Below are 24,265 nucleotides of genomic sequence, written 5' to 3'. Positions count from 1 at the left end.
TTCTCTAAAAGAGGTGGGCATTTTCTCAATTAATTTAAATTCTGAGGCTTTCAACAGTTGAGGGCTAGAAACAAGATCCAAAGAAAAGAATCATCTTCTTCCCGCTTAAGAAAGGTGACTGTGCCATTCAGCTCATGATGCTAAATGGTCCAAAAGCCTTTGGTGGTATGATATGGACAAGATAAAAATTAATACACAAACCACATAACACCATTAAAACTCGAAAAACATTTTTTCATTTAAAAAAGTATTTAGAACACATAAAACAAGGCAACATTTATTCTTTTTTCCCGTCTTCTGGTACGGGGTCTGTTGGTGCTTCCTCCACAGTTGCACTGTTGCTCTCTGAGCCAGTGTTACTATCACTGGTCCCTTCCTCTGCCAGACTGTCCACCCCCTCCTGCCCGCTCTCCTTGTCCTCAGGAGTAGACGTGCCTTCTTCACCATTCTGTTGGCTTTCCGTCGTTTCTTCAAGGTGTGTCTCCTCTGTAATCACACATTTGTCACTGTTAGTTCCAATACAGAAATTCCCTCTTCTAATTATGCTGACAGTCCAGAGCTGCAGCATCCGATGATAAGGCAGCCACTCACCACATATGGCTACTAAGCACTTGATATGAGCAAGTGTGACCGAGGAAAGAACTTTTAGCATGTTTAGAACAATTTGGGATTTGGAAACAATCTACTTTTTAACTGTAAATTTTGAAATCTAAATACAGATCAAGTATTTCTGCTGAAAATTTAGCTTCCAAATTCTGATGTGCTCTAAGTCTAAAAATACACACCGGATTTTGAAGACTTATTAAAATTAATTTCACTTAAAAGATTTCATTGGGCTTCCCTGGTGGCGCAGTGGTTGAGAGTCCGCCTGCCGATGCAGGGGACACAGGTTCGTGCCCCGGTCCGGGAAGATCCCACGTGCCGTGGAGTGGCTGGGCCCGTGAGCCATGGCCGCTGGGCCTGCGCGTCCGGAGCCTGTGCTCCGCAACGGGAGAGGCCACAACAGTGAGAGGCCCGCGTACCGCAAAAAAAAAAAAAAAAAAAGATTTCATTAAAAAAATGTCAGTAGTAGAAAATTTATAATTACACAGTGACTTATATTTCATTTCTATTGGACAGTGCTCTTGTGAAGCGCTTGGATTTAATGAGTGAGAAAGCAGGTATGGAAATGGTATAAGGCTGATATTTAAAGTACTTTGTTACAAGTCACGCTGGGCTGTTTTCTGTTATTGCTCTAATAGTCTTCAGAACAATCTTCTTCAGTTCTTTTTCTTCAGCTAGAAGGATGAAATCTGAGTAAAGACCTAGGCATGTTCTATTCATAGATGACAAAACAGAGGCAAGGCTGAGTATTCTAGCTGCAAAATGAGCCAAAGAACCATGCTCTAATTCTCAAGCTCTTGTTTTAACCACAAAATGTGTTCACGCTCCAAATCTGTTAAGATAAAAAACATGTTCACACAAAACAGAGAAAGGTTCAGATAATAAAACTTAAAATCTGACTATCTGAAATGTTAATCTGCTGAATCACTCTGTAGAAATATCTGGTAAAGATACTATATTCTACTTAATGTTTTCCAGATGTCAAATCAGAAGTTGTCAGCTGAGCACCAAGTATGACTATGGTCCCTCTCACTTCTTGTAATGATGGTCCAGGGAGCCTTTGATTGTGTCTCCCATACTTTCAGCTCAGTTCTGTTTATTACACAGTGCACTGCGCAGGGTCAAAACAGTGCCAGAAAGTAGAGTGATCTCAAAATTTCAAGCAATAATCGATTTAATCAGTACTTCATGTAAGCTGTGTTATTGTTTGCCTTGAGGAATGCTTTTAATCAGGAAAATCAGTAGAACAGAAGTATGAATTGTTCCAGGATGGGGTCAACAAATGCTTTCTACAAAGGCTAGATAGTAAATATTTCAGGTTTTGTGGGCCAGGCAGTCTCAGTTGCAACTACTCAACTATACTGTTGTAGCCCCAAAGCAGCCACAAACAATACGTAAATAAACGGTTCCAACAAAACTTTATTTACAAAAGCAGGTGGCAGGCAGGATTTGGCCTGCAGGTTTTATTTGCCTAACTCCGTTCTAGGACACCAGAGACGACACTGATCTTAAGAGCAATGACCACATCTTGTTTAAACAATTTTAGCAATAAACGTTAAAATACTGAGTGCCAATAACATGTCAAGTGCAGTAATGATGATTTTATGTACATTTATCCTTGGGAACTCACTCTCAGAGGCAGGTGCTAGAATACTTGCAAATGAGGAAACTGATATTAAGTAACTTACCCAAAGTCACAGCGCTAGCAAATGGTGAAGCAGTGTTAGACCCAGATCTGTCTGACTCCCGGGCCAGCATCCTTAACCATTAAACCATTATACTTTATATTCCCAGGAAATGACATGACTCAATCTGGGCAAACAACCAAGACCTCACACAGCAAGACTAAAGACAACACACCACTGCTGTTTTGTACCAATACCAACATTTTTAGTGGACTCTACTGTAAGAGATTAAGATTTTGAAAGAAATGGGTAGTATATGGAGAATAATTCAAGAGGCAAGATCAACAGAGTGACTTCTGAAAAGCACTGAGAAAGGAAAAGCAGAACTAAAGACAGCTGTAAAAACCCTCGACATTTACTTCAGTATCAACTGAAAGGTTACCTGTCTCCATCGGAATGCTCTCGTCTTCTTTCTTTTCTTCGGTCTTATTAGCTGCTGGCTCCTCCTCAGGAACAATACTGCTCTGGCTGCGCTCAGCTTGCTCTGCTGCCTCTTTCTCCCTTTCCTCCTGCCTTTTGCGAGCCTGTTCCTCGGCCTGTGCAATTTCAGCTGCAATTTTTTCCATATCCACTTCTACTTTCAAACCACACAACTAGCAGTCAGAAAACAGAACCCAAAAAACTCTCTTAGTAATGTTCTTTTCTTACAATCTCTGAACCAGAGAAATTGTTTTAAAAGTGGGTTTTCTTGGCTAAGAACTATATACATATATATGGCAGAAAAAAACATGGTTCCACGTCCTCTCTGAACCCTTGGGTCTACAGGAAAGTTGCCCTAGCACGCCACATAACATCAAGTATTACAGAACAGCTGGTGAGACAATGCTGAAAGTTCTGGATTATACTCAAAGCTTCCATTTTATATTTCAGGCGGCCAAACACTAGATTTACTTGTTTTCATACAAAGTGCAAACTGTAAACTACAGCTAATGGAGACATTTGATGAATAAACTGCAATGAAATGAAAATAATTCACAAATGCATGAGAGTTTAAATTAAAACCTCAGAGGGTTCTAGGGTCTAAGGCCTAGTACATATGTGTGTACTATATGATATTTCAAACCTATTGCAACTCTACCAGAAAATGGAAATTATTTCATAAAGCAAAGACCTTGCCAGTTATAGCAAAGTTAACCCTGTTTCAAAGTGAACAACGTTCCATGAAATCACTATTTTGGAAAAAAGAAAGAGGAAAAAAAAAGTAACAGACACAGTGAAAAAAGTATAGTTAACACATTAAATTTATACCCTTTTAAGTTCATTGTTAAATGAATCTGTGCTTTCCAGGAATTTCCTCTTCTTTTCTTGGTGTCGCTCCTCTATTTGAAGAAGTTCAGCTTCTAGTTTTCGCTGTAAAACATAAGGTCAGGTTTTGTTACTACTGAATTATTTTCTCTAAAGCAAACGTCAAACACAGAAAATGTCTCATTTTTTTTAATGGTCCACACGTTCTCATAGTGTGATAAATGTTTTGAATTTTTAATTTATTTATTACATAATGTATCTAGCTAAGATTTTTAAAATGTAAAATGCAGCATAGAGGGAATGACTGATTAATAAGTATATGTTGGAGAATACTGTTTCAGGCCTCAGCGATTTTTTGGAAAAGAAATATTTAGTACATCAGTAAGAGCTGACAGGATGTCTCAAAATTCTTAATGGGTATGCTTTCTGTCAAAAGGCTCTACGTTACAGGTTTAATGACAAACTTATTAAATCTCTGGGAAAGGTCTACTCCCTCCAGCCTCTTCCCTGAATCAGGAACAGGTCAGACTGAACATAAATATTTAACAGGCACACTGATGCATGGTATAGGATCAGGTCACCTGGCACCTGGGGCATAATAAAATGCTTTGTGACTCTACCTGATGAACCATTAAGGACTGGACCTGTCGTTTGAGGACCTGCATTCTAGCTGTTGTGACAACAGACCGAACGTCTGGCACCACACTCTCACTAAGGATTTCACTGATGAGGCGGTGATTTCTCTGGAAACGGGCGGTAGCTGTGTGCTTCATTGAAAAGCCATCATCATAATCTGGAATAAACAAAAGGATCTGGAAATTAGGTCACCAACTACCATCATCAGGAGAGCGCAACAGCGTTCACACTTAGTTGCCAAGGAGCCACGGCCCTCACTGGTCTAACAAAATCTAAAATAAATCTTTAAGTTATGATGTGCATCTGGGAAGATGTGGCTGAAACGCAAATGAAATACAACCATGTGTCTCTGGCCTGGAAATCAACGTGAAGGCTGCACTGACAGCAAAACAGATTTTGCCAAATGTCTCACTTTTGGGGTAGTAATTTAAGGCTTTTACAACTGATGATACACAGGAACTGGGTGGTGTCTTTGTCACTGTAGCACTTTAAAGTAAGGAAAATGCCCACTGCAGAGAAAACATTATCTCTAGCAATATTCAGTTTCCCAGATGGGCACATATATTTTATAAGATTAAAATACCACTAAAGCCTTAAAAACGTTTAATTCTAAATTTCACTTTTAATTTTTATCAATTTACACACACATACATTTGTTGTCAGTGTATGAAGGTATATTACATGCTGTTTTCATCCACTCAAGTGCATATACATATAGTATGGATCTGGTTTACAAGCTTATTCTTAATAGCTATTACCTTTGCTCTATCACTACCAGTTTTTGACGTATCTGCTAACAACCTGTGCTATTATTTACTTAATAGTTTTATTTAAATCAACTTAAAAAAAAAAAGAGCTTCCTCTTAAGCAATACACATTAAAACAAAAGTTCCTCTCTGAACCACCTAACCATCTTAGTGTGCCGTCAGAGGTGGGGGACCACAGTTTAGGAAACTGCTACAAAGGGTCAAATTGTGCTGCTATGTCAGTTTAGCACGTCCCTTAATTTGGGTGCTTAAGTAGTTCCTAAAACTCTTATTACCAGAAACACCACCGCTACGAACTGTTGTGCAAATTGCTTTTTGTTTCAAGTAATTTCTTTAGGATATACACTTCTGAAATTAAAATTACTGGAATAAAACAAACTGTGACCTTTTTACTTCTTTTTTTTTAAAGAAGATGTTGGGGGTAGGAGTTTATTTATTTATTTATTTTTGCTGTGCTGGGTCTTCGTTTCTGTGCGAGGGCTTTCTCTAGTTGTGGCAAGCAGGGGCCACTCTTCATCATGGTGCGCGGGCCTCTCACTATTGCGGCCTCTCTTGTTGCGGAGCACAGGCTCCAGACGCGCAGGCTCAGTAGCTGTGGCTCACGGGCCCAGCCACTCCGTGGCATGTGGGATCCTCCCAGACCAGGGCTCGAACCCGTGTCCCCTGCATTAGCAGGCAGACTCTCAACCACTGTGCCACCAGGGAAGTCCTCTTTTCACTTCTTAAGGGAGAGTTTTTCATATTCACACTTAAGACTATATACATTTGTGCTAGGTTATCCATCTAGGTTACCTTTCTTTTTCTTCTTTCATGTATATGTCCCCAGTGTTGATCACTGGACTGGTAGGGGAAATAAAGTCTTAAAAATCTGGGCCTGTCTTTCTTTGCACTTTAGTTGTCTGATTTTTTTTCTTTTTTTGGGGGGGGTAGGTTTATATTTTCTAATTCACCAGGTATTTACTTTATCTCATGAATATTCTCTTTCTAAAATGTCAGTTAAAAAAGACTTCCCTGTCTTGTGTGGATAACTACGTATGTTTTGTAGGCCTTGTAGGTCTTCTTTGTTAAAGTGAGCAGCTGTTGTACTCGTGGATGTGCTGCCTTTCTCTTGGTTTTATGTACATTTCCACCGCCCAAGTCTTCCTCTTTCTACTCAGTTCTGAGGGATAAGGTCCAAGGTCTAAAGTCATTCTTATCCTGGTATCTTAACTATTACCATCCTTTCTTATTAGCAACTCTAATATCCTATTTTAAACTTAAAAAACATAATGGGCAGAAGTCTGAGAAACAGAGAAAAGGACCCTCTTTGAAGACTGTTCCTAAGTGAAGCTCTTTCAGTCCTTCTCAGTGTTCCTGCTGTTACCTTCCACCTGTGAAAACTTCAACTGATTTCTACTTACGTCTTCTATGTTGCTAGCCTTTGTTTCCGATTATTACTGACCCCCATCCTTCCAATTATTTGTAGACTGGATCTTCTATTTTTTTTAGTTCTGTATATTTTCTTGCACTAATTATCCAATTTAAGCAACTAAAGTTTGCTTACACTACTGTGTCTTTAGCACTGATGATTCTGCTTAACATGCTATATTGTTTCTATTCCCTATTCTGTTTTCTATATTTATTATTATATTTTGTATTTATGAGAATATTTGTCAATATCCCAGTCCTTTCTTTTAAAAACTCATTTTTGTTTTTCTCTCCTTTTAAGTATATCAGTTTATTCATGTCTTTAGGTGGTATTATTGCTTCCTTTATTAAAGGTCTCTTCTTTAAGGTCTTACAAGCCTTTTCTTTGTTACTACTACTTCTTTAAAATGGGATCTTAAATTATCTTCTAGATGCTTTTGTTGCTTGCAGCTAGAGCTTCCAACCTTTACCACATCACAGCAGTACACGAAGGAAATATCTGTATCGCATGCTTGCTGTGTGGATGAGTATACTCACAGCTGGAGGTGGCTAGCTCTGAAGCTCCTTGCAGCTTCAGACCCTGCATGGCTACAGAGAACCAACCAGAGGTAGCACACCTGCAAACTCTTCGTGGAATGCCAACTAGGAAGCTCTGCTCTGTGTGCGGTGGCGTGCGTGTGTATAAAGTTTGTAGGTGCGCACCCTCCTAAGTGTCATCATGAGTTGTATTTATAAATTCTAGCTGGATTTCTGAATTAACTAGAAAAGAAAGTTCATAATGCCTCTTCCCACTCATTAACTTTCTCCCTTAAGAGCCTTTAACTCAGCCAATTTAGGGAACCAATAAGAAAGTAGAATATAACTTGAAGGCATTTAACTTTTTAAAAGCAGTTGAGGTAAAATTCTGATTGTAACTAAAAAACCCTCCATGCACTCTGAGTACAAAGGTTTTGATAAACGACAGGTAGTTTTTGCTATCTTCTACACTAAAAAGGGTGTTTCTTTATCTTTGGGAAGTTCACATACAAATATTAATCAAAATAATTATTCCAAATATTGAAATGGCACTTAAATTATGCTTTGTTTCCATTTAGAATAGGAAATAAAACTTGAGATTTCTCATATTTTAATTCTCAGAGAAAGCATAAACAAAGCCCCACTTTTTTTTTTTTTTTTTTTTACCATCTGGATCTTCAGCAGGCTGAATGCTCATGTAAGGTTCTCCTTTCTCCATGCGAGACTGTCTCTGTCGACTTTCTTCCTCTAAAGCAGCTTCTGCACGACTTTTTGCATTTATGTAAGCAAGGTACGCGGGGGAATTATGATAGGCCTTCATAGATTCATTGTACTCTATCTGAAAGTCAAATGTTTTCAGTTTTAGAATTGACATTTTGCAGGTTACAATGAATACTTATATTACCTCATTTGAATATCAAAAGACATGATAATGATCTCCTTTTTACAGACAAGGGATCTGAAGTCTTAGAGAAATTAAGTGACTTGACCCAGGCAGACAATGACTCAGTTGTCTGATTAGATCTTATATTTCTTTTATAAATGATAAGGCAAGTGTTCATGAATTTTCTATTGTACCCATCCCTACAGTCCCATTCTACCTTTTCTGCTTCGTATTCGTTTAAATATTCTTGTTTTTCTTCATCAGTGAGATCTCGCCACATGCCACCAATAATCTTGCCAATCTCCCACAACTTTAGGTCAGGGTTGGAAGCCTTTACTTGGTCCCAGACCTTGAAAAGGACAAACAGTTGAGATTTCAGTATTGATGCCTAAAAATAAAGACCTTTAAAAATACTTTTTAATATAGAAACCTTCAATCATCAACAAAGGCAGAGGCAATAGTGTCAAATCCCCGTGTTCTCTTCAGCCTGCTGCAGTAATTATCGAGTCCTCTGTCAGGTTACTTTAAGGCAGATCTCGGATATCTCCAATCACTGCAGACACTTATGATGAGCTAACTCAATAACATAGTCTTATGTCTTTCTAAAAATTCACGAGAGTTTAGAAGGAATATGGTTACTCTGCATAATATAATACACCATATTGTCAAATATATGTATAATAATTCTGACCAAAAATTTTAAAATTTCTAAATAGTGGTGAAAATCAATACATGCTCTTGTCTTTAATAAAGATATCACTTACACTTGCTATTTTAAGAGTAATGGAGGTTCATACCATATGACCCAGCAATCCCTCTACTGGGCATATACCCTGAGAAAACCATAATTCAAAGAGTCGTGTACCACAATGTTCATTGCAGCACTATTTACAACAGCCAGGACATGGAAGCAACTTAAGTGCCCATCGACAGATGAATGGATAAAGAAGATGTGGCACATATATACAATGGAATATTACTCAGCCATAAAAAGAAACAAAACTCAGTTATTTGTAGTGAGGTGGATGGACCTAGAGTCTGTCATACAGAGTGATGTAAGTCAGAAAGAGAGAAACAAATACCATATGCTAGCACATATATATGGAATCTTAAAAAAAAAAGGTTCTCATGAACCTAGGGGCAGGGGAGGAATAAAGACGCACACATAGAGAATGGACTTGAGGAACGGGGAAGGATAAGGATAAGGGTAAGGGTAAGCTGGGACGAAGTGAGAATATATACACTACCAAATGTAAAACAGATAGCTAGTGGGAAGCAGCAGCAGCATAGCACAGGGAGATCAGCTTGATGCTTTGTGACCACCTAGAGGGGTGGGATGGGGGGGGAGGGAGATGCAAGAGGGAGGGGATATGGGGATATATGTATGCATATAGCTGATTCACTTTGTTATACAGCAGAAACTAACACAACACTGTAAAGCAATTATACTCCAATAAAGATGTTAAAAAAAAACAAAAACGAAAAAAGAGTAATGGAGGTTCATCACCAAAAAAAAAAAAAGAGGAAAAATTCAAGGAAGAATGAAGAAAATAAAAATTACCATAAGCTTATTGTTTAGAGATAACCATTGTCTTCTAGGCTTTTTTTAAATTCAAACTAGCATGTATTTGCTATTATTTTTATAAAAATAAGATACTAGTACATGTAGTCTTGCATTCCTTTTTTTAATAAACATTTTTTTATGTCATTAAATATTCTCCAAAAGACTACATAAGTAACACTGGCTACATAACTTTGCTTTAAGTATTTTAACTGTTTATTTAATCATGTTCTTGTTGAATTTTAGTTCTGGAATTTAGAACTAATTTCTTTAAAAACTGCAATTCTGTATCTTTTCCTCTGACTATGCACAAAAAAGCTGGCTAAGCCAATCTGAAACCTGACATAAAGCCAAGAGCAAGGACGGCAGTCCTCACTCCCTCCTGGCCCCTGAGCACCTACCTTTCTGCTGTACCGCATGTAGGGCATCAGCGGCTTATCTGGTGGCTTTGGGGGTTTTGGAATCGTAATACCAGAGGATGCCTAGGAAAGAGTTAAATACATTCATTACTCAACTGCAAGAAGTTCACCAGCAAACTGAAAAGAGAGTCCCTTAAAAAATGCTAATGCGCCTTTCTTCTACTCGTCCATGGATACAAGATTCTTATATTTTCTCCACTGAAAATAGCTATCACTGCAAATTCAGAAATGTTCACATCAGAAGAAAATAGAGAAAATGACTTTAGGCACATAATTTTTTAATACGTTACTTAGCAGTTTATTGCCACTGCTTTGACAACCTGGCTGTAAGAACAAATAAAATATTATACAATAATTCATACATCGAAAATATATGGTTATATATCAGATGTCCCACGTTTAGGACATTACCTGGCACCCTTTTATTTTACTTAATTTACCATTACACATACAGTCAACACTTGATTACCTCACCGGAAGCTGAACCCGTTCAGCACTTACCACACCTTATACTGCCTACAGGGGACTACTTACTATTTGCACCATTTCAGGAACACACCTCCACATGAACAACTGCCACCACCGCAAACCCTATTTCCTAGGTTCAAAAATGGAAAACGGAAAAACCCTTCTTAGCTCCTTTATTATGACTAGAGATTTTACTTTTCTGAAGGTTCTATGCCCATATCTAGTCTCTTGTTTTATAAAGGAGATCAGGAAGTGTGAACTGAAGTCATGCCTTTTTTTATTCCTAATCACAGTGGAGGAGTGAACAAGTTTACCAGGAACAGAGAAATGGCAGAAACAGGGCCTGATTAAGTTACTTTTGAGACCTTATATCAAGAAACTCCATTTAATTTTTAAAAAATGCTGGTTTTGTGGGGAAGACACAGAAAGAAAGGGAAAGGAAAACAGAAGAAAAGGAGGCGAGGAGACTGAAAAATAGTTTTAAAAAGGTAAAGAAGAAAGTGGGTGAGAGACAGAAAAAAGGGAAAGAAAGAGGAGAGATCAGCTCTTTCTAAAAGCCAAATCTAGGCAAGATAACAGATAGCTCCCAGTGGGCACCCCACACATCTCCAACGAGCGAGCGCTGCTGCTGCACCTACTCTCATCTCTACACGCGTGGCTGCATTTGATCAAGGACCCAGAATCAAATCATGGCTGAATCACATTTGTTTCTCCCAAATTTCTGGGAGACTCCTGATACTGATCCTCCTTCCCAGGCTCGGGGGAAGAAGAGCTGGCTTCACTCTAGTGACCAAAAGACAGGAATCAGCAAATTCTTGCAAGAAAACTAAGGTGCCATTTTGTTTCCTTGCCCTGATGTTGCTGTTGTGGTAAAACCGGAGGGAAACCCCTCCATTCTGGGCTGAGACCCCAGTCAACCTTATTTTTCACGCAAGGGCTCCGGGAATAGTGTGTTGGTACCTGCTTCCACCACTTTCCAACAGTACTTCTTCCTGTGAGGAGCGTCTCCCTCCCTCCCTCCATACTTGTCCATTAACTCTGCTTCCTCTCTGCTTCTTCACACATGAACTTATCAGAACGTATTTCTCCTCTGAAGCAGTATTTCCCTTCTTTCCACTCCTCCCACGTATTCTTAGCACACCTCATGCTGATGCTCATGTAGACAGACTCTGTTTTTAGCCAGCAGTGGGCAACGGGGTGAAGTGAGCCATGGGGGATGGAAATTGTCAACAGTGGTGGTATGAACAGCCACTAGGAGATCTGTCTCAGGGCTGTAGGAGTTCTCTGGGGGAGGGGGGGATTTCTACAAAGCTAACCCTATGTCATGAATTCAGAGCAAGTAACACATAAAAGTCTGATTCTTCATAAAGTTATTAGAAAGCACTTCCAATTTATATCCAACACAAACCTTCAGAATTCCATGAAGTAGGTTACAAATAAAGTTGGAATTGTGCCAATAATTGAAGTTGGTAGACCTCTGTTAACAATTTTTTTAAAAAAGAGGTAAAGAATTCTAAAATGTTTATGCTTTAATATGTGAAATTAAAACACTTTAAAAAAATTACAGTAATATTTGCTCTTCGATATTTTTCAAAGAACTGTATTTTATAACAATGAATTTGCTTATTTCTCTTCTTTTCTCCCAAAGGAACATGTTGAGGTGGTATTTTCATTACACTGACCAATTTACAAATACAAGGAAAGCAAAACCAAACCCAAAACAATAACAACATAGTTAAATTCTAGCTGGTTTTCATGATATTAAAGGTTTATATCACTAAACACCCCTAATTTATTAACCATCTCAAACAGATATCTTTCTACAATTTCTCAAACATTATTCTTTAAAAAAGAAAAAAGAAGCAGTCTGCACTGAACACAATTATAATCACTGCTTTGCTATAATCTTCTAGTTTGAGGTATGAAACCTGCTGGCCCCTTTATTAAATGGTCTGGTGGTTATGCTTTTGGAGGGCATGTCTCCTTTTTTAGTGGTTTCTTTCCTTGCTGCTATCAGGAAACCTACCTCTAGCAGCAACTGTCCCTCTTTCCAACTGGCAATGAGTTTGGAGAAAACTAATTGTGCTTGTTAAAACTGTGCTTACAATAGAGTAAGATCCTGGGAACCTCCTATGAATAAAGCCCATGATTTTGTGAAATTCTGGCTACTCAGAGATTTTTGTTGTTTCTTCCCATTTTTCAGCTGTTTCTCTGGTAGGATCTTATCTAAGGTTTTCTTCTGGGATGGAATTTCCATTAAAGCACAGAAATGAGCTACTTTTAACATTTGGTCTTGATCTGTCTTCACACCTGTACTTGAGAATGTTAATCATCATCTGATGAAGAACTGACCAGAAGTGAATTCCATCTCATAGCTACCATATGTTGAAACCAAAAGGTTTCAACATGCTATATATAAAATGTTTATTGTCTGAAAACCATTCAAGTGTACTGGAGTCATCGGGAAAACCCGATGTTCTGTGGACGCTACAAGAAGCTATTCACAGGGTGTCACCGAATCATTCCTTCAAATCGATGACTTAAGGCGATTTGCAGGCAGTAATACCAAAGAGGAGCCCCCCACCCCCCAAAAAAACACATAAGTGAGGTCATCTTAAAGTAACACTTTTATAAATGTCAAAATCAGATCTACTGAGTCCTAACAGAGCTTAAATTATACATATATAGTAGTATAAAACTTTAGGCATAACTAATTTTCATAGAGAATGATTCAATGACCTGAGAGGTCACTAGAAGTTGAAGGGGCTGGGATTAGCACAGGCTAAAAGCCTCCACATTTTCTAGGCTCTTCAAGTTAAGTCTACAGAGCACTTTGATTACACTTCATTCTGGTGTTGAGAGAACAAATAATACAAAGAAAACCACCATAAAGAACCAGAAGATCAATGTTTCCATGCTCAACAGCCCTCCTATACTAATCTACCCTGAAGCTAGTACCTACCCCCAAACACTGGGTTCTAACACCTGAAAGAAAGAATGGGGAGAAACAGATAACTTGCTGAGGCCCCGAGACAGCAACTGCACTTTCCTATTCCTAGTAAGTCTCCATTGAATGATCTCACTTTGTTAACAAAGAAATCCCACAGATACATCCAAGTTAAGAACAAAATGCTTACAGAAACTGAAATACAAATGATTCTAATATTACAGTTACCACCATTTCTTTTCCATTAACATAGATAATCAAGAGCTGACTGTATAGAGCTATTAAAATGTAATCATTCTTTTGTTTACTGCCCATGAATAATTTTCTGTATTAACATGAATGGTCCAAAATCGATTCTACTCCTCATTTAAATTAAAATATTCTTTACCATTTGATAACTTTGTGACCCGTTACACTTGTGAAACACATTCAGGCCAGGGAAAAACAAGTACCGAGGCACATAAAAACTGTATGCATTGTGAAATGCATACATACACACACTTTGTCAGAATTCTTTTCCGATACCATGAAATATGCATGGCACATAAAACTTGATATGCTTATGAGGTACAAATTATGCAGAAACAATGAAAAATTTAGACAAACGAAACCTATCAAGCTAAGCAATATGCTTACCAAGATAGACAAACAGTTTGATAGGTACAAGCTTTCTGCTCTAGCCTGACTACAGGGTGAGAGGGCTTTTTGGAAGTCACAATAATTGAATTACTTATGAATACAGCAAACAAAAACCAGGTATTAAAAAGTTTACAGCCATTCTGGGTTGTATAAATTCTCACCAATACCACATTCCAATGTATGTAGGTATTTGGCTTTTGGATTTATTATTTATTTTTGGTAAAACATTTTTACAGTTGTTTCTTTGGTACCTAAACTTCCTTAAATGGACTTTAAGATGACTGTAAAATAAAAAGCCTTCCAACGGGAGGAACAATTCTCAGAGCTTTCTGACATGTTCTTCCCAGTTTATAATCCTCAAATTTGGCTTGAACAGAATTCTCCAATTCTTTCTTTAAAAAAATAAATAAATACAAATAAATAAATAAAATAAAATACAAAGTCTGAATTACATCATCCAATTTTGGTATCTTAGGCTGATCATTTAAGTGAAACATCCTAAGTTTCAGAAATTATATCCTTCATCCTATGGATTATAAACACACTTCTAGCTGTAGATATCTATAGTCTGATAATTCAAATTAATTTCATTCAACTTTTGTTCTGCAATTCGTTGAAGTGACATTAAAATCTTTTTAGAGAGAAATGAATCTCAGTTAGGTCAACTGTTAAATCCAAAAGACAAATAATTATGTGCAGCAGTTCAAACTGGTAGGGCAGCTAGGCCTGTAAACCCAGCCTTTATTAAGAAACTAAGGTCTTGAGCCTAATGCCAATTACCTTAAATGAAAGATACTCTTCATCTCAAAAAGGGCATCTTAACCATAGGAAATTCTAGGTTTGTCTACATATAGTATTAGCATTAAGTGCCCAAGGCTTTATCTCTACCAACCACCAAACAGAATAAATTCTTTTCTTCTATATACATATCCAGATCTCACTATTTTTTCATTTTTCAGTGTAAGATTGTACAATGAATATTTAAAATAGTCTAAAAGCCAGGTTAAATTTTTTTTTTAAATGGCTGTGCTGATGATTCAAAGGACCTAACTCTGAAGGCATTTCTGGTCAATTCCAGTTGTTTGCTGGATGCTGTAATAGTTGATTCTCCTACCGTGACCCGGCTGTTGGTGCCCGGGTTCCCTCCCAGCCTGTAGTTGTTGTAGGCGAGATGACTGTATGGATTGTATCCCACAAACCCTGGTGTGCTGGGCATTTGCTGATGGAAACAAATGAGACAAAAACACGAATGAGAAATGAGCTCAAACGAGGAAAACACAGAAATGAAAAATGATCTGCATATGGCATGCAAAAGCAACCTGATTTTAAACAAGCAATGATGTGTTGTAACTGTTCTTTTTCTTTCAGTGAAAACCAGTCTGTGTTTTTTTTTTCCCCTCTCTTTCTGTCTCTTTGCAGGGGCCAGTGGTGTTCGTGTGAGTGTGAATATGTGTGCTTGTTTTTCGGGATAAGCAATGCACTGAAGTGTCTCAAACATTCAGGGTTACTTTATGGTCAATAGTATGAAATAACAACTTAGCGATATATGTCTGAGATAGGAAAGCTTGAGATGTGATAAGCTAGGAGTCTGAGAACACTTTACATGCAAAACAAAACATGATTTATTTGACAGTTATGTGAATGCCGCCAATGTATTATCTACCAAAAACAAAAACAAGAAATGAATCACTTTCAAAGACAGCTTTAAATCATTTTATATAGTGTGAGAAATGAGAAGAGATTCAAATCAGGAAGTCAGAAGTTGTCAATAGAAAAGAACATATGTGGGATTCAATGGATGTCACATACATGATTTCAAAACAAAGACTTGTAAGAAATGCATGGATTTCATTCTGAGGGTACTGTCTGATCTTTTTAACCCATTCTTTTATAGGCTTTCTCTTCCACCTCTTCTTTGATCCATCTTCCACAGGTCAATCATGAACAATTTCTGCATTTAGTTTTAATGTGAACTACTTTTCTAGTAGACAGACTTGAACTTTCTTTTCTCATCTAGTTTCCTGACAGCCCTAGCTCTTTCAAACCACAACTGCTCGTTGGAGCAACAGAATTCTTGGCTTTTGTAAATTATGTGTTGATGTGATCACAAATGGGCTCTTATATAGCAGTGCCCTTCGTGATTAATAAAATGACATCCAATGTTCATGAGAATCAAGGTATGATGCATAAAAAGGATGTAGCAAAGAGAGACCAAAAGTAAGGTATTTTACCTAATGAACCTCAATCAAAACAAGTGACAGTAATTTCATTTTAACATGCAATTGACAATACCAATGCTGAATTGTATAATAAACTTAACACATCCCAACTAAACTGTAGCTATTATAAACACAATTTTCTAAAACATGCCACTGCACATATCCTTAGTGTCCAAAAGAAAGACAGTCAAGCAGATAATACATTTGATATTCTTTAGAAGAAAACTACTGATCAATTTCTAGTCTATGTAGTTATAGAAGACGCAAATCAAGCATACATAAGTAGGCAAAACACAGATGAAGTATCAAAGGCACAAAAGAAGTTTATATTACTTGGAGTGGTACATTTGGGTGGTAGTGGTGGGTGGAGCTGGTGATGGTGGTGGCAGAAGAAATGGAAAAAGAAGAAAGGAGGATAACTCATTTAATATCCATTCTGTTAGATGTCCTAACCCCTAGTCTTCCGTAGTTTATGTGTAAATGTGAAATTATAATGATACAGAAGTATGACTAAAGAAAGGTAAAAATATCCCTTTCTACATTTAAGAAGTCATAGGGTTAGTTTCTGAGCTATTTTTATTATCTCAAAAAATCAAGTCTGTTTTCAAGATATTATATGCTGTCAGAGGCAGTATTTGCGTCAAAAAGACACCTTCAAAGTTGCATAAGCAATGATAATCACTATTCAACATTATGAGGCAGTAATGTAAGAAAATAAGGGAACTAAAAAAAAAATCGAAACTGAAATATTACAATTATACCGTTTCCAAAAATGAAGTACATGGTTAGCTCTTTGAGGTCAGGAATCTCAATTGTTCAACTCCACCTGCATAGCCATTAGCAGAGTGCCAAGGAGATGGTCATAAGAAATGTTCTTTGATTTAAGAAAAGAAACAAACCAAACACAGGACTTTAAGATCTACCAGAAGTAACTTTAGAAACTGTATGTTATATAAATTGAGCTGAGAAGATGTGATACAGTATCTCTTTTTTAAAAGCATCTTACTATGGAAAAATAAATTGTTGATAAACATAACTAAAACATACATCTGAGGGTTAGTAAATAAAACTAGTTTATCTAGTGGAGAAAACAAAAATTACACAAGGACCTAATTAGTAAACTAGCCAGAAATTTAGGGGTAGGGAGTATGGAAGGAGGGCTAACAGCTTTAAAGAACTTCTTTTGTAGGATATGGTCAATGTTAAGTGTTTTGTTTTTGTTTTTAAATAAAAAACCACAAGAAGTCCATTTCAGCAAGGCCTGAATGGTTACTGTTAAAACTGTTTTGTGGACTGGACAATTATTTTACATGCTGACCAAGCTGGGCCAGAGCTTGCTGGGTGAAAAAAATTAGTTCACGACTATCATTTAGGCACTTTGAAACATATCAATTCTCAGTCCAATAAAGCATTACTTATGGAATAAAGTGAAACGGCAGGATCTGACCCATAGATAATGAAATCCTTACTTGAACAGCTTGAAAATAAAGATTTACAATAAGCTATTACAGAACTGGAAGCTTTATTGTTTGATTTAACATGAAAATTATATACAGACAAGGACAGAAAAATGTAACCAGTTGAAGGTCAGGCTTAAAAATAATAAATGCCAGAACGAGCATTCATTTCATATTAACTTTCAAGACTCTTAATAGAGATTAACAAGAAAGAAATGTTAAACTTGTCACTTATTCCCAATTAAAAAAAGAACTGAGCATAGGAGGTTGGCATTTCAGTAGTATGTTTCTTTAAATGTTGGGGTTGGTTCAAGGTAAGATGCAGAGTTATTTTATTTAGTAGGAAGTGCTGTTTTTTTTAGCTGAATTTTTCATCCTGTTGCTGTGATGACTGAGTGACTGTCACTGGAAGACATCTGGGTTTTTGTATCAAGGCCAGACTTGGCTATTACATTAACAAGAAAATTAAAACTTACTGTTGCAGGAGCTGGGGTGGGAGGTGGGGCATAAGATGGTCTTTCTGTTTGAAAGAAAATAAATAACTTCTTGTAAACAACTGAGATATAATACTATGCAACAAAACTACCAATGGTCCTGTTTTGAAGAAAAAAAAAATGAGAGTATTTTGGAATTCCCATTTGCTAGGGCATTAGTCTCTTATTAATACAGATTGATAAATATAGAAAATGAAACTTACTTGACATTTTGGAAGATTAAGTTCTCAGTTCCTTAAGAATGAATCTGAGACACTAAAATAAAAAAAAGAAAAATAAAGAAAAATAATCAAAACTCAGCAAGCATAAGAGAATGTTTTCCTAAAGAATAGGGTAATTTAATTGGTATTTCTTAGTAAAATTACATTGTCTTCTAGTAATCCAGCCTTTTTAATATTTTACTAGTTCTTTAGGTCATTTGGTTGATCAGAATTAAATGACTAAAACAAATTGCTGGGGATATTAAAAAGTAAAATTAGACATGTACTTGCAAGTTTTTTTGTTTTTGATACTGAGCCAACTCTTGCATGGAAAACGTTTTGCTGATGCCATGTAAACATTTAATCAGACTGATAAAAATACAGTGACAATAGAATGTAATGTATTGTCAGGGCCTACCTCAACAAGGCCTACCAGATACTGACAGCTCCCTGATCAGCCGCAGCTCTGCCTTCCTTTTAGGATAACAACTTCTACTAAAATGGAGCACCATTTTATTCCTGGAGGCAGTGCAAAAGGTAACTGGTGTGACAATGAACTTTACATTCTCTTATAGTGGTAAACAGCTTTATAACTGCTGGGAATAAATTCTGAGAGTCTACCTGAAAAATTCTTATTACCCTTCTCAGCCCATTTCAAAATACATCTCCTCAATGGAGCTTTCTTGACAAACTACCTGTGCGGAATTAATTCCTTCCTCATCTGTACTCCTATCCAATTTACACAGATCTATGCTATCGTATTATACCTGTTAATGTGGGTATATTGTGTGCTGCTTAGAAACAGGGACCATTTAATTTATTATTGTAGTCCCTGTACCTAGCTCTTCTTTTTTTCTAGCTCAATTCTTACTAACTTTTGTCCTAGTATTACTAGCTCACCACATGACCATACACAGGTGAGCTTGTTCCTTACCTCAATATACGTCACACACTGTGTGTATAAAGAGACATTCATTTTTAGAAATAAGGCAAATAACTTTTATGACTACTGGAGGCCTTTCATCCAACATTATGCGAAACAAACATGATGTTTTTTGCTTCTGTTTTGCATTTTAAGGGAATTCCTGGAGCATTATGAATAAGAGACCTGGTGCAGAACGAAATCGTTTATTTTCTCAATGGCCCAACCTGGGTCTCTCCCTCTCTCCTTAAGGAACAGGCAAGAAACCAGAGTCTGGTGCAGATTTCCTTCCTGCTCAAGTTCAGGTAGGCTGTCAACATCCACTAGGCCTTGCTGGGGGCAGCCCTGACAATAACTGTCACGAGCTCCCTGATATGTCACACTTTATTGCTAATACTTTAAAATTACTGATCTCCTCTGCTATACTATAAATTCCAAGAGCGACCTTGTGCATTTGTCCACCACCGGATGCATGCCCGGGGCCTGGCATCAAATCCTAAAGTATCTGTTGACTACCTTACACGGGACAGGCTTACTACTCACACCATCTGGTTTAACAGTCACAACTACCAACGAGATGTGTACTGCTATTCCCATTTTACAGAGAACAAAGGGAGTCTCGGCGAGGGTAAGTAACTTGTCTCAAGACACACAGCCAGGAAGTGCCAGAGTTGGGTTTCAAACCCAGGTCAAACTGTTTCCGAGCTTTCGCTCTTCACTCTAAGCCACACCACGAGTGCTCAGGTCGCTGCCTGAACCGAGGGGAAACCACCTTTCCGGGGGTGAGGGACCACGGGCTTGGCTTGCCCCAAGGGCTTCCTCTGAGGTCGTTTCCTTTAGGTTTGTGTGAAGGATGCACTTTCCCAGCGACTCTACTAAAGAGGAGTATGCAGAGGTGCTCTGACCAATTCCGCGGGGTTAGTGGAAGGGGCACATCTGGCCGCCCCGGAGGAGCCCCAGATGGCACCCTCGCTCCGCTAGGCCTCAGAGGCCGCAACTGGCCCCCGGCTCTGGCGCCGCGGCCAAGCCTGAACCCCAGCAACCCCCGGGGACTCGGAGTCGGGCCAAGCCGGGACCCCACGCCTCGCCACCCTCCCGACCCAGTCGAGCCCAGTCGGAAACACTCACCCGCGGGCAGAAAAAACGCCCGCAGCTCCGGCCTCGCTTCCCTTTGTCCCGCGCACGCCCCGCCCCTCGCGTCCGGAGCTTCCGCGCTCGCACTTTCAACACTCTTCTTAATTCCTTTCAAGGCTCCAACCGACTCTCTCAAGAAAAATAAGTCTTCTAGTGGGGACGCGGTGGTGCTTAGTACAATCAAGGATTTTTTCAGGCCCCATACGTTTCTCAAAACTCCCCGAATTTGGGTAATTTGCCAGCCGGGCGCCGATTCGTCACAGCGGAGAGAGCGGAGGTGGCCCGACCGCTAGGTAGGCCCAAACCCCGCGGCCGTTGAGGAGCGGGAGCAGCGACGGGTGACGCGGCGGGAGGTGCGAGGCTGCGCCGAGGGGAGGTGGGAGCGCGGCCTCAGCTTCCCCGCGCGGGGCCGGAAGGCAGCGGGAAGCGCGCCGGCAGCTAGCACCGGAACCACTGTGGCCGCGAGGCCCGCGCGCCACTCCGGCCGGACTCAGGCCGAGCACGTCCCCGCCTCCGAGGGTGTTTTTTTTTCTTTCTTTCCTTCCGGTCTTTTTCTTTACTCTTTCCCTGGGACCTGGAGTGTGTACTTCAGTAAGCCGAGGATGCAGGCGCGGAGCGCGCGGTTCGCAGTTTCTGCCCTCCCGCGCGCCTCCCAGGGCTTCCTGCCTTAGCGGCCGGGCAGGAGCCTTGGCGAAAGCAGCACGGACCTTTCCAGTTTTCCCAAGCGCGAGGCTAGGGTAACTGCCACAGGTTTCTGAGCCAAGGGCCGGAGATGTTAATCTCCTTGCCCCAGGTTGTGTGCTCTTGCAACATCGGGCAAGGGTCTCTGTCCCGGCGCGCCTTGGCTCACTCGGTTCTCTCCACCGGGAACGACTGTCCTTCACTTTTCAGCTTAAACTCATCTGTCCTTCCGGATCCAGCTCAAATTGTTTGTGATGCCCACCTGGAACTTTCCCCTCCCCCCCCCTTAATCCTTCCTCTGAACTCCCAAGATTCTTTGATAACTTTATTATGGTCTTTACCTGATATCGGACTGTTTGTCATTTTCAATGCAATATGAGAGCCACTAAAGCAAAGGTTCAGTCATCTGCATTGGTCATCTTCGTATCGCTCGTGCCCAGTAAGGGCTTGACCCATTGTTAGATGCTCAATAAATGTGTATTGAGGCAGGTTCTGGTCTAGTCCAGGGCTCTTTCCACTGAATCAAGACTACGTTCGTTTACTAGATAGTAGCTTTTCCTTGGATATATAAACACCTGACCGATGTGGGACACTGTGGAGCGAGAAGGATCTGAAGTTACTTGATGAAATCAGTGTTGACATTTAGGGTGACTGATTGAATTCTCCGGCTGCCATTAGCCATCATCCTGGGTGTGCCAGCAGGGGCTAGGGCATCTCTAGAAGTCAGCAAAGCTGTCCAGCTGAACCCACTGTCCAGTTCTTACACCTCCAATATTTTTATACTCATGATTAGAGGTTAGTGAAGTTGAAGAGCATGTTAAAGGGAAAGACTAAAAAGGAGGTCATCAAAGCATAATGGGGGGCCTGAGTGGTGCTTGAGATAATGTATACGAAATTGCTTTTTAAAAATATATAGGCATCAGGGAATTCCCTGGCGGTCCAGTGGTTAGGACTCCGTGCTTCCACTGCAGGGGGCCCGGGTTCATCCCTGGTCGGGGAACTAAGATCCTGCAAGCCACGTAGAGGAGCAAAAAAAAAAAAAAAAGGCATGTGTATATATATATATATATATATATATATATATGTGTGTGTGTATATATATATATATATATATGCATCAGAGATACAGATTAATGTAAGATACACAAATGCCTCAGCAGGGAAGCCCAGAACCTACTTTCTCTGGCTTTCATGGTGGGGGTCTGGGCAAGTGCGGTGCTGGGGCAGGTGCTGGGTTGTGTCATCTCTAGGCAGTCTTCTGCAGAAAAGCTGCAGGTGCCGGGTGTTAGGAACAAAGCACACTGTAGTGCGAACAGAGTGGCACAAAAATGGTGGTAAAGGAAAGGAGGGGATCTCGGAGGAGTAGTGACATTGATACACTTTCTCACCTCCTGGTCTTTACTCAGATGTCGGCACCTTCTCAGTAGGTTTTTCCTGACCTATTTAAAACTGCATCGCATTCCCCAACCTCCATTCATGGTTTGTACTTTGTTTTTTTCTACAGTATTTATCACCACCTAACATCCTCTATTTGTTATGTGCTTATTGTCTTTTTCTTCCCATCGGGATGAAAGCTCCTTGAGTGGGGGGCTTTTGACATCTGGAGCAGTGCCCATTCAGGTGCTCTTATTTGTGGAGTGAATAAATGAATGGCTATCTCATTTTCTTCCCTTTGGCTCCTTCTGTGCTCCAAAGATTTGCAGAATTAAGAAAGGAGGAATATAGGGAAGATAAAAGAGAGAAAGCCCTAGAGATTAAGACTGAAGAGTGTGGGCTTCCCTGGTGGCGCAATGGTTGAGAGTCCGCCTGCCGATGCAGGGGACATGGGTTCGTGCCCCGGTCTGGGAAGATCCCACATGCCGCGGAGCGGCTGGGCCCGTGAGCCATGGCCGCTGAGCCTGCGCGTCCGGAGCCTGTGCTCTGCAAAGGGAGAGGCCACAACAGTGAGAGGCCCGCGGACCGCAAAAAAAAAAAAAAAAAGACTGAAGAGTGGATTCAACTTACACTGAGTTGCTGTTGATTTTTCCCCAAGCAACCATCAGCACATATGATCTTGCATGGACAGGGATATTTATGGGAACTGCAGGACAGACTTTTGGAATGGTGATTATTCCTGGAAAACGTGGTATGCATCATTAATATGACTGTTCAGCTACATGTAACTGTGAAGTCATTGGGAGCCCTTGCAGGCGCCTTATGGTAGACCACAGTGATAGTCTTAGGACCAAGTAGTTTAGTTTTCTTTCTGGCAGCAAGATTCAGGAACTTGGCCTGCTTTCCTCTCTGACACTGCTCATATTTCCTTGAGATACTTCTTCCCCCGCTCCAGGCAGGGAAGTCAAAACTAGTAAGTGATTAAGCTGGGAGTGAAGCCCAGGTCTCTTTGATTTCTTTCTATAGTAGTGTGGGAAGAAGCTGGGAGGGAGACAATTAGGGGTAGAATGAGAACCATGAGTGGGAAGGAAGAAAGAGGACAAAATGGGAGAGAACAAGGAAAAACCCATAGTCCTAGGAGACCTAGTAGTCTGTGCAAATTGCTTCTAGGAGGTTTATTCCTATATAACGCTTTAAAATTGTACACAATTTTTAGATGCTTTTTTTTTTTAACCCCCAGATAGAGGGTTTGGAGTTTAACAGATTTCCAAAGAGTTCTGTGACTCAAAAAATATTTTGAACCAAACACTGAACCATGCAATTTGTCTGTAGTTTGTTCTAATGAAGCTTTTTTCAATGGATTTTTTCCCCCTTAAAATAGGGAAAGGGAGAACAGAACTCTGTCTGAGCCAAATAGCTTATAAAGTCTGGATATTAAAAAAAAAAATTCTGGCTCTAGGAAAAATGGTGAAATAAGCTAGTTTTCTCAGCTGTTTCTGTGAAGGCAGAAGTTAAGACTATTCAGTTGCTATCACTAGAAATTGTTGTGAAATATTGAAGCCCGGAAGATTTCCAGGTCTGAGTGATTCACGAGGTTTTGTAGACTTCGACAAAGTATGGTTTGTTTTTACAGCCTTCTGCATTACCTTCAAAATACCTGGGGATTTGGGACATGAACTTTGACACATGGTGTGGAAAAGGATGAAAGTGTTTGAAAACAGAATGGTCCTGGAGAACCTGGGGTGTGGTCTGTCATCCACAGGCCTTATTTGAGGGTCCAGGGCAGGTGACAGCAAACTGCAGGTGCAGGCCAGGACTGAGCTGCCTTCTGTTTTTGTAGTTTTATTAGGACACAGCCATGCCCACTTATTTACATATTATTTATGTAGCAGCTGCTTTCAGCTATAAGGGCAGAGTTGTATAGTTGCTACAGGGATTCTATGGCGCGAAAAACCTAAAATAATTGCTATGTGGGCTTTTACAAAGTTTGCCAGTCCTGGTCTAGGGT

The 24,265-nt window shown here is 39.7% G+C and overlaps 2 protein-coding genes across 7 annotated transcripts in view; one reads left to right on the top strand and one right to left on the bottom strand.

The window, feature by feature from the left end:
- Positions 1-212: 212 nt before the first annotated feature.
- SMARCE1 (SWI/SNF related BAF chromatin remodeling complex subunit E1) lies at positions 213-20,634 on the bottom strand. Of its 5 annotated transcripts, none has more exons than XM_030840259.3 (11): positions 20,197-20,630; positions 18,150-18,201; positions 17,929-17,972; positions 14,891-14,995; positions 9,705-9,785; positions 7,960-8,091; positions 7,526-7,697; positions 4,154-4,326; positions 3,537-3,638; positions 2,671-2,881; positions 213-486 (listed from the first exon to the last, which is right to left on the bottom strand). In XM_030840259.3, exons 2-11 carry the CDS (start codon positions 18,154-18,156, stop codon positions 278-280), a joined length of 1,236 nt encoding a protein of 411 aa, XP_030696119.1. In that variant the 5' UTR covers positions 18,157-18,201; positions 20,197-20,630; the 3' UTR covers positions 213-277. The 5 variants fall into 5 exon arrangements, with proteins under 5 accessions (XP_030696119.1, XP_060146097.1, XP_060146096.1 ...); XM_060290115.2 differs by lacking the exon at positions 213-486 and adding an exon at positions 656-1,435 and having other exon boundaries at positions 20,197-20,634; XM_060290114.2 differs by lacking the exon at positions 14,891-14,995 and having other exon boundaries at positions 20,197-20,629.
- LOC138842462 (uncharacterized) overlaps positions 20,243-24,265 on the top strand; it is a 147,443-nt gene continuing 143,420 nt past the window's right edge. For both annotated transcript variants that reach the window (XR_011377021.1, XM_070044410.1), the window contains exon 1: positions 20,243-20,495. The gene's annotated coding sequence lies outside the window, so the exon portion shown is untranslated. The remainder of the gene's footprint in view (positions 20,496-24,265) is intronic.

Source organism: Globicephala melas, chromosome 20 (genome assembly GCF_963455315.2).
Source record: "Globicephala melas chromosome 20, mGloMel1.2, whole genome shotgun sequence".
NCBI classification, from domain to species: domain Eukaryota; kingdom Metazoa; phylum Chordata; class Mammalia; order Artiodactyla; family Delphinidae; genus Globicephala; species Globicephala melas.
Note: the sequence above shows the minus strand (reverse complement) of the source record. Positions and strands in the feature narration are given on the sequence as shown.